This window comes from Symphalangus syndactylus, chromosome 10 (genome assembly GCF_028878055.3).
Source record: "Symphalangus syndactylus isolate Jambi chromosome 10, NHGRI_mSymSyn1-v2.1_pri, whole genome shotgun sequence".
Classification (NCBI taxonomy): domain Eukaryota; kingdom Metazoa; phylum Chordata; class Mammalia; order Primates; family Hylobatidae; genus Symphalangus; species Symphalangus syndactylus.
Genome location: NC_072432.2, coordinates 48,238,083 through 48,248,435, shown reverse-complemented (window position 1 = coordinate 48,248,435; position 10,353 = coordinate 48,238,083). Strand labels below are relative to the sequence as shown.

Below are 10,353 nucleotides of genomic sequence, written 5' to 3'. Positions count from 1 at the left end.
GGGTGGAATTAAACATTTAAATCTTAATATATAAGATTTATCTATTAGGCCTATTTTCAGTACTGGCTGAAGTATTGTTAATTAAGAAGATATAATATCATCAATATTTTTGAGAAAATTATCTTAGCCGTAACATTATTCTGAACACTTTAATCATGGTGGCAGCTAAACCTTCAGGTTGTATAACACTTTTTAGTGAGAGCTCTAGGATCCCAGCTACACTGAAAGGACGTGAGGCAGGCTGGGGGTCAGTGCCCTCAGGCATCTTAGTTTCTAGGACCCTGGACTTCTGTTGCTAGGCATTCACTGAGAGAATAATGGCAGGGCCATTGTAAGGGTGGTTTTCTCCCCGCCCTCTTTAAACTTGTCTTTCTCTGCTTCTGAAAATAAGTGAATATTTGGAGACAGCCTACAGAGAGGCCAAGAGGTTTCTGCTTCTATTGATGTTAGCATTTGGTTATAACCATGGGCAAAGAATATTAAGGTAAGAGCTACCAATAATTTTTTAAATTAACATTTGCTTATTTTTGTAAGATAGAAGAACTTTGTTAATGTTTCTTCAAATAAGATTACAGGTCTATTTCAAGTATTAATAGTTTAGCTCTTTGTGTGACATACATTGTCTTTTAAAAAAAGCATTAATTTTCCTTTATAATGGGCACTTAGAATGCAGTAAGAGTGTGCAGAGAAAATGTTCTGGCAGAATTCAACAAGACATGTGAAAATAGCCTGAAGAAAAGCATTTATGTTGAAAACTGTTATCATGTTATTGTTTATGGCATTTTGATTGACAGACTGAATCCACTACTAAATCAACAAACTTTGTACTGTGGAGCTGTTAATCTTTTGGACATGGTATGATGCTGGTTTTAATTTTACAGATATTCTGATTGCTCTGGGTATAGAAACCCTGGGGGCGGACAATTGGTGCACTTAAAAATATAACTGCCTGCTTTTCTTTTGAAGCCAAACTCTGGTTTAGCTGTTTACATGTTTTCTAATGTAGCAGAAATTGACTTCTTTGTGTCAACACAATTTCTAAAAATCTAAATTAAAACATGAAATCAGTTAAGTTGGGAGAGAAGGTTGAGTTTAAGCCCTAAAGCAAAAGGATCTGGGTTTAAATGGCAGTTCTGTCCCCCCTCAGCTGCCATATCTTGGGCAGTTACTTGACTGCTTGTTAAAATGGGGATTCTGAGTCACTATGTCACAAGAGTTTTAGAGAAATTAAAAAAGATATTATAGCTTATATGCCACTTAATAGAGTGCTTAGCACAAAATCAGTGCACAAAGAGTTAACGATTACCTACTATAATTACCTAAAGAAGGAAATCAGCATTAATCTGCCCTTCTATTGGCATCAGAAAATTCAGAAAATCTGTAAGCTGTCCAACAAGAATTTACAGAAAAGGTGAGTCACATAGAAGGCTCTGTGGTGCTTAGAGTAAGAACAACTTTGCCTTGAAGATCAAAGAAATTCAAGGATAGGTGAGTCCAGTCCCTTCTCATGATGAGAGGAGAGAAAACATAATGGACATTTAAGAATTGATAAATTATAGCTTTGGTTTCTTATATAACATCTCTCCTTTTTACCAATATATCGCTTTACATTGTATGGAACAGTCCTAGGCAGTGACCCATGTAATCATGGGAAGAAGAATACAGAGGAGAGAACTGAGGCTTGGCAGGATCAAGGGATGCATCTAAGACCACACCAGCAGTACCTAACAGCAGGGATGTTAAAAAACAGTCTCAGGCTCGATACTGATATTTCTTTCTACACTGCACTGCATGTAATTCTAAAAGAAATGTTAAAGGGTTGGGAACTGTGCAATTCCATTTACACACCTGCAGGCTCTTTGTGTTCCTCTGTCTTGAATTTTAACTACAAATGCTATCAATCTCACCATACATCATTGCTGTGATTTTTATCTGAACAGTCAAATTAAAAAAAATTTAATTCATTATCATTTCACACTACATATGAAATTATAAAGCTCTCTCTTTTCTTCATTTCCTCCAATTATAGGTACGTCGAACCATATGAAATTGCTCTACAGATCTCAGACACTGTTCATTTTGTTCACATATTCATCTTTTTTGAATCTATAATAAAGATAATATCTATTATATACCTTTTTTAATGGATAATAAAAATAATATCAAATTTGTTTACCTATATATTTAACTTTTCTGACGCTCTCCATTCATTCTTGCCAATCTAGCTCCATTTTTCTACAGTTTCTCTTTAGCTCAAAGCGCTTCTTTAGTGTATCTTATAGGGTGGGTCTTCTGAAATCAAATCCTTTCAGGTTTTACCTATTAAAGATGTCTTTATTTTCCCTTTAATTTGAAGGATATTTTTACAAGATATAGAATTATAAGTTGGCAAGTTATCTTTTTCCTTTGAGCACTTTAAAGACGTAATTCTATTGCTCTCTCTCATCTATTTGACTTAATGAAAAGTCAGCTATAATTATGTTCCCCTTTATGTGATATGGCGTGTTTTATTTTTTTACTGACAACTCATCAGTTGTGTCTCATCAATTTTGAAAATTCTTACCCATAAATCTTTAAAAATTTTTTCTTTTGTCCTAGCAAGTTATTTTTTTCCTTTGAGCACTTTAAAGATGTAATTCTGTTGCTCTCTCTCTCATCTATTTGACTTAATGAAAAGTCAGCTATAATTATGTTCCCCTTTATGTGATATGGCATGTTTTTTTTTTTCCTGATAACTCATCAATTGTGTCTCATCGGTTTTGGAAAATTCTTACCTATAAATCTTTGAAAAATTATCTTTTGTCCTATTTACTCTCCCTTTTCTTCTTTATTCCCTCCATTTACAGGTGTGCTAAACCATATGAAATTGTTCCACAGATCTCAGACACTGTGTATTTCGTTCACATATGCATCTTTTTTGTGTTTCAGTTTTGTTAATCTCTTCTGTCCTATCTTCAAGTTAACTGCTTATTATTTCCAGTGTGCTATTAAGCTTATCAAATGACTTCTTCATTTTTGATATGTCTTATTTCTGGCATTTTCATTCAACTTTTTAAAAAATAATTTGTCTCTCCTGAAATTCCCTTTCTGTTCAGACATGTTGCCCACCTTCAATACCACATTCTATCATAGTTATTTGAAATTCTCTCTTTTATACTTCCCATATCTTGGTGTTTTCTTGATTTTTTGGGGTTTCTCTCTTGACCATGAATTACATTTTCTTATTTTTTCATTTATCTCACAATTTTTATTATATGAGGCATTATGCTTAAAAGAATAATAAAGGCTATAGTAAATAATATTTACCTCAGAGAAGGACATTCTTATCCTGTTAACTGTTTAGTGTAGGAGCTGAGTATCCCAATTTGTAATTGAGCTAGGTCTAATATAAACAAAAATTGTTGTAGCATTAAGTTTTAACTCACCATGCTTCTAAAATACTTTGAGGGAATGATAAGGATTTTCCTTTCAACTAAGTTTGAGATCTGAGCACAGGCAAAGCTCTGGAGAGCTCTTTATTCTTGACAATACAGAGAAAAAGCTCTCTGAACTATGTGTAATACGAGGCCTAAAATGAAGACACAGAATTATGTGCCATCTTGACGTCTGAAACCAGAGGGCATCGATGGCCTTAACCCAAAAGTTTCCTTCCCCACTCTGCTCTTGTGGATAAGGTCCCTACCCAATATCCACTGCCTTATCAAGGGGACCAGGCATAGTTCCTGCTTATCCCTGAGTAGTAGGTTTCAGTTCCCTGCCATCCCACAGAATTATTCGAACAAGCCAGTCATATCCGCCTGTGGGAGCCAGGGGACATCTCATACTCTTGATATTACAAAGTCCGCCTTCTAGTGTTATTGATTGTTCACTCTGTTCCCGAGTGCAGCCCTGGTGTGGCCCTGCGTGGTGTGCTGTGTCCTCTTCCCCAGGGCTTTAGTTTATGTATAAATTGCTGCCAATCTCATCAATTCAACACCGGACATCATGTGTTCACCCATTCCTATAACCTTAGGGTGGGAATTCCTCCCTCACCAATAGGGTGAAGAGAGGGTGATTAAAACACTATTTTACAATGAGAAATTTTCTTCTACTTTACAATGAAAAATCATTTTTAAAAAAATCTCTAGTACATTCTCATTTCTTTCCAGACCCACCCCTGGATTTCTACACCTTAGAAGACATCTTTCCAACCTCTTGCCTTATCTCTAGCCTTTGGAGGACCTTTCCTCCAAAGTTACTCAGTGAAGACCTACCTGCCATGCCTCGAAGCTATTGATTTTCATTCTTTTCCTTTCACTCAGCTTTTGGAGAGCTATGGCAGTGTACTCAGGCGAGGCTTCTTGATGAAGAAATTTCTGGCTCCTCTGTTGGCCTTCTCTGACACTACCCCAACAGGAGAATGAGGGTTGGGACACCTTGTTACAACCTCGTGAGGTGGAAGTTTAATTCTCCCTTCAGGCTTTGCTGGCAAGGGTGGGTTCTTTTGGTTTTTATTTTGCTTTTTTTTTTTTTTTCCCCCTGTGCTGTATGGTGGGACTAGAGTGGTTATTTTCTAAAACTTTCCCTTCTTTCTAGGCTGACAATTCTCTAGTCCTTGGCCTAAAGAGAGCTTTTATTGGGGCTTTTATTGTTTGTGCCCATTGGCATTCCTAGTTTGCCAAATTCCCCAGTACCCAGAAATGAGGCAAAAGAAAACTTGGGAACTCAGTGCTTCATTGTTCCTTGGGTCACCTAGCCATTCTGCCTTCTTTTGTCCACTCTTCAGAGTCTTCTTCTATTTGTTCTATATGTAATGTCTGTGATTTTCAGATGTACTTAGCAGAAGGAATAGGGAAATATGTCTATTCTGTATTTCCAGAAGCGGAAGTCACTAATGATAATCACTTGATAACCAGATACAACTTTCCATTAAGAAAATGAAAATATTATTTCTAAAATGATCAAAAGAAATGAGTTTTGAACTCTTTCACTTCAAGGGTACTGTTCTACTTAAATGGGAAATATAAAATCAGCAATGGTGTGGTTCTGTGAACAATTCATACATTCATTTTCTCATGGGGGCATTTGGTCATCTTTATCAGTATGTTCCTTATGATTTTAAAAAAGTTAAAACTTCAATATTAGGACAAATATGTTATTTTTTTTCCTGATAAACTAATATGTTTCTCTCACTTAATATTAAGAATTATATAATTCATTAATTGTCCATCTTCCCTTTCCTGCCAGCTCACTCAAATCTAAATTTTCTTACTTTCAATTTATTTGCTTATCTTAAATTTTTCTAGCATCACTACCTCTTCATTATCTTTTATTCTACAACTCCTAGTCTTTGGTTTATTATTCTAATGTGGCTGTAATGGCTTCAAAATAAACCTTCTCATATTTATTTTGAGAATAGATAATGTAGAAACAATGGGCTTTCTGAATTTTCTTTAGGAGTAACTTACAGGAGGCAATCTGACTGAAAGGGTATTTCAGAAGACTTTTGAAGGTGTGTTCCTGGAACAAGTTCATTATATTTATTTAGATTACTTTTTTTTTCTTTTGTGCGGCTATAAGAATGTGAAATAGAGCCCTCCTCAACCCATTTGTTATCACTATACATAGGAGTATGGTCATAGCTTCATCCATTCGTTCACTGATTCAACAAATATTTATTGAATACCTATTGAATCAGAATTGGGCATAAATATCTGTTCTAACAATTACTAATGTGTTACCCTAGGAAGTTATTTAACTTCTTTAAGTTTAACTTCCCATGAGTATAATGAGAATAGAATACTTACCTAACACGTTTGTAAGAATTAAATAATATGCCAAATTTAACTTACCTAGCACATCGACTCATCAAAATCATGCAGAAATCAGTTTCTCTTCTTCTCCAGCCCTTTTGCTGTATGTTGATAACCCCCTTTGTCCACATGTAAATTTGATAGGTTTTCAATATTTTTCAAACACCATTTAATTGAAAAAGCTCTAAAATTTGTTTTCTTCAATTATTTTTGACAGATATGTCTTATGGAGGAAGGTCATAATGAAATCGTATTTTGGATGTTTTAAACTATTTTAAGAAAATAGGAATTTCTCATGTGAAAAATGAAGAAAACAGCTGCTGAAAAATCCTATTAATCTGGTGGAAGTTAGCCCATACCCCCAACATTTTACAAAGAATAAGTCTTGCAGCTATAAAAATGCTTTGAATAATACACAGCACCATCTACAGTGAACTCCTCAATCTAAGATTCTCTTTTAACTCACATTTATATTTTCTTTTAACTTGATAATTTTTTTTGTTTTTTTCTTGTGGTTAGAAAATTAATTCATATGCATTATAAGGTGGAAAAGAACCAAACCCATTATCTCATCACCTACAGACAACCCATGTTGCCGTATATAGTGAATCCTATGTTTATGATACAATGAAAAATGACATAAACATCTCCTGATAGCTCATAATATAATAAATTTCATGATTTTTGTCTTATAAAATATTCATGGTGAACAAATGGCAAGGTGGTAAGACATAATTTAATATAAACAACCAAGTGGGAAATGGGGGGTATAGCAAAATGATGGGGTCCAGGTATACAAAACTGATGATATAGTTTAATCCAACAATAGTATTTTAGTATCTAGTATAATAGTATCTAGAAGAATGAGTAAACTGAGTACTCTTCAGCCAGTCATCTCAGCAATATTATTTTTCTTAATTGTTATTTGATGAGTATTTATTAGTCTCAGAAAGCAGAATTCGAGACAAGGCCTCTGACAGTTTCTGGAGTATTTTATATCTCTAATTAAGGGCTGATCCATACACCCAAAATCACTAAATGAGCTTGAGAGTCTCTGGGGAATTAAAGCGCAAGATGGCTTAGTCGATCAATAGTGAGATACAGAACCTTTAGCCTTTTGATTGCAGGGTCACTTGTAAACTAGGATAGGGGTGAGCAAAAGTCACTATTGGTCAATACCTTATAAGTGGTTAAATGAATTGCTTAGCTTTGTTCAGTTTTTATTATCATTGGATAACTATTTGTTATCAGTTATAGATCCAATGGGTGACATTTTACCACTAAAGTTCACTTGCTAGACCAGGTTTGAACAGTCTTTCAAACTGTAGAAGAAAACAAAAAATCAGTGAATGTCATTATTCTGGCAGTTTTGTAAATCTTCAAGACAGTCCATTCATCTATTTTTACTAAATCTAGGAAAATTGGTGTAAAATTGAATATAAATAGGAACAGTTTTCCTAAATTTTATGAAATTACTGCTCTTCTATAAGCCAAAGCTAGTTTCTTCTGTGTTTTCCAGATAAAGACACTGTAAGGCCTTTTTCTTTCTACTGAAAACCATGTTTGTATTGTGACAGTTGTGCAGTTTCATTGCTCTTATTAGTAACTAATCGTTTCCTGGATTGTCTCTGCTGGACCTTTTTGCTCCTTTACTAAGGCAAGGTTTGTGGATTGTTCTGTGGTATATCTGAGAAACAGATGCTTTTTACTCCATATCAGAGTTGGTTGGGGTTGCTGATGATTGTCTTAGTTTAAATAAATACTCTCTAGTAGGTCAACAATACACTTATGGAAATAAATGGCAAAGATTGAGGGAAGAAAAAAATATTAAGCCCAAATAGTAAAAAAATATTAAGCCCAAAGACTGAGAGAAGAAAAAAATATTAAGCCCAAGCTCAAGGAAGAATTAGGCCTTATTTCAAATCCTGGTGCACTGTGTCCAGGAATAAAGACTAGAGAAAATAGCTACAATAAAACATAATCAAGCAGGCATTAGATTTGCAATTCTCTAATTTTGAAAGATGGAACTTAATAATCTAATAGCAAAAAATAAAATCTAATAATAGTTTAATAATCAGTGACTGAATATTTAGCAAGAGCATGCCTGGCACAGAAGTTGACAGAAAGATTGGTTACACATGGATTTAGCTTTCAAATAACATAACAGACAATTAGCAAATTGACAGCAAAGAATATTTTTGCTTTCCTTATAATCCTAGCACATAAGAGAGTGCTTTGCACAGAATGAGGGGTTATGTAACTACTGAATTCATCAATACATAAATAAATGAATGAGTGGATGAATGAACTATTATAACTTAGTTTATATATCTATTTAAACAGACTGATATGAAATTTTATAGATGAGAGGTTAATTGAAATCTGAGGATCAGAGATTTGCTGGAGAAATTAAATGATAAATCTCATGAAACATCTCTACCAGAAAAAAACCCATAGAAAACTCAGATAAATCTGCTTCTCTGCTACCTACAACTGGCATAATTTTGTCCTACAGTAAATGTATAAAGCATTCTATATGATCCCATTTTAATTTATTTTTATGTGACTCCATTTTTTCTTCATCTATCCCTTACTAGTAAAATATTGGTTACCCCCAACCACCAGATAATCAGGATTGGAAAATAAAGGAAGTAAAATTCTGATTATTTATTCCATTAGCGGGTATCTCTGGTAGAAGTTCCAGGAGCAAAATTTACAGTGACTTCCTGGTATACCTGTCTAATTCAATTACTTATGCTTTCCTTTTCTGTTATTACTTATAATCATTGAGATTAAGTAATGACACAGCTGAAGTATATTTATAAAAATAGAAAGATATACATGTATGTAGATAAACGTTTTATAATTTAGGGTATATGTACCATAAGAAAGGATAGAGACACTGTAAACAAGCTTTTGATTATGTGTATGCATGTGGATATACACTTGAACAAAATGCATCTCTCTGGATAGAGCACACAGCAGATAAGAAGTATCATAAAAACTTTTCTCAGTGTCTTTATATAGTAGAACAAAATGTTAAAACTCCTGTATTAAGTCTATATAAACAAAATTTTACACTCTCTATCTTGAACCTGAAATTTCTCTTTGAAATCAGTGAAACGTGAAACAAGGGTGTACTCAGGAAAAGAAAGTTACTTCATATTTTTCTCATGGGTTTTCCTGATAATAATTGCCTGTGTTTTCCCATTTACCCTTAGCTTTGTCAGAGACCCTTCAGCACTTCCATAGAGCCATCCCACTAGAGGTCACAGATCACAAAAACCCTACAGAAACAGGAAACCGAACTTCCTGAGTACACTACAAAACACAGAAACCTGTTTCCTCTACACATCTCAAATTGGCAAAACTCAGTCTTAGCAGATTCAGTGTGGAAGCAGCTATCAAAAAGGCCATACGGATTTTGTCCCCAAATTTCACATGAGCTACCTTGCTTCAAACTACTGAGATGAAGGGGGCAAGATTATTTGTCCTGCTTTGTAGTTTATGGAGTGGGGGTATTGGGCTTAACAACAGCAAGTATTCTTGGACTATACCTGGGGATGGGAACTCTCAGAAGACTATGCCCTCTGCTTCAGTTCCTCCAAATAAAACACAAAGTTTGCAAATACTGCCAACCACTCGCGTCATGTCAGTGGAGATTGCTACAACTCCAGAGGCAAGAACTTCTGAAGACAGTCTTCTTAAATCAACACTGCCTCCCTCAGAAACAAGTGCACCTGCTGAGGGTGTGAGAAACCAAACTCTCACATCCACAGAGAAAGCAGAAAGAGTGGTCAAGTCACAGAATCTTACCCTCCCAACCAACGCTAGCATCAAGTTCAATCCTGGAGCAGAATCAGTGGTCCTTTCCAATTCTACACTGAAATTTCTTCAGAGCTTTGCCAGAAAGTCAAATGAACAAGCAACTTCTCTAAATGCAGTTGGAGGCACTGAAGGCATTGGAGGTGTTGGAGGCACTGGAGGCGTGGGAAATCGAGCCCCACGGGAAACATACCTCAGCCGGGGTGACAGCAGTTCCAGCCAAAGAACTGACTACCAAAAATCAAATTTCGAAACAACTAGAGGAAAGTAAGAAATCTTCTTTTCTTTTTGTTCTTTCTCTGTCTATCAGGTCTAGAAGATTCCAAGCGAAATTTACCTCACTCCCAGAAAATTATTTCAAATTCAAGATGAAATTGGATCATATTTATAATTTCACCATTTCAGTTAGATAAAGTTATTGTTAATTTATCTAATAGGGAAAAATGAAGAAATAAAATGCAGCAATTTTGTTTTAACTGAAATAATCATTCACTTTTCTACTCACTTATAGAGGTGGTTTTACTTAGAATAGTCATTGCCAAGCAAACTAGAACCATGGTGGCCGTTAGTTTAATTCAACTCGGGGATATGTTGATTGTGTTCCCAACCATACCCACAATATGAAAGACAAAACTAAATAAATAAATAGAATTGGGGCATGAACAGATTTGAAAATTGGAATAGCAGCATTATAAAAAGTAACAGTTGTCAAAGATTGAACCAAGCACACCGGGGG

The 10,353-nt window shown here is 34.9% G+C and overlaps 1 protein-coding gene across 3 annotated transcripts in view; it reads left to right on the top strand.

Moving 5' to 3' along the window:
• Positions 1-372: 372 nt before the first annotated feature.
• The window catches only part of MMRN1 (multimerin 1), a 74,039-nt gene continuing 64,058 nt past the window's right edge, over positions 373-10,353 (top strand). For all 3 annotated transcript variants that reach the window (XM_063611166.1, XM_055297000.2, XM_063611165.1), the window contains exons 1-2: positions 373-484; positions 9,014-9,884. In XM_063611166.1, the coding sequence (XP_063467236.1) occupies positions 9,262-9,884 (623 nt within the window). In that variant the 5' untranslated portion in view covers positions 373-484; positions 9,014-9,261. The remainder of the gene's footprint in view (positions 485-9,013; positions 9,885-10,353) is intronic.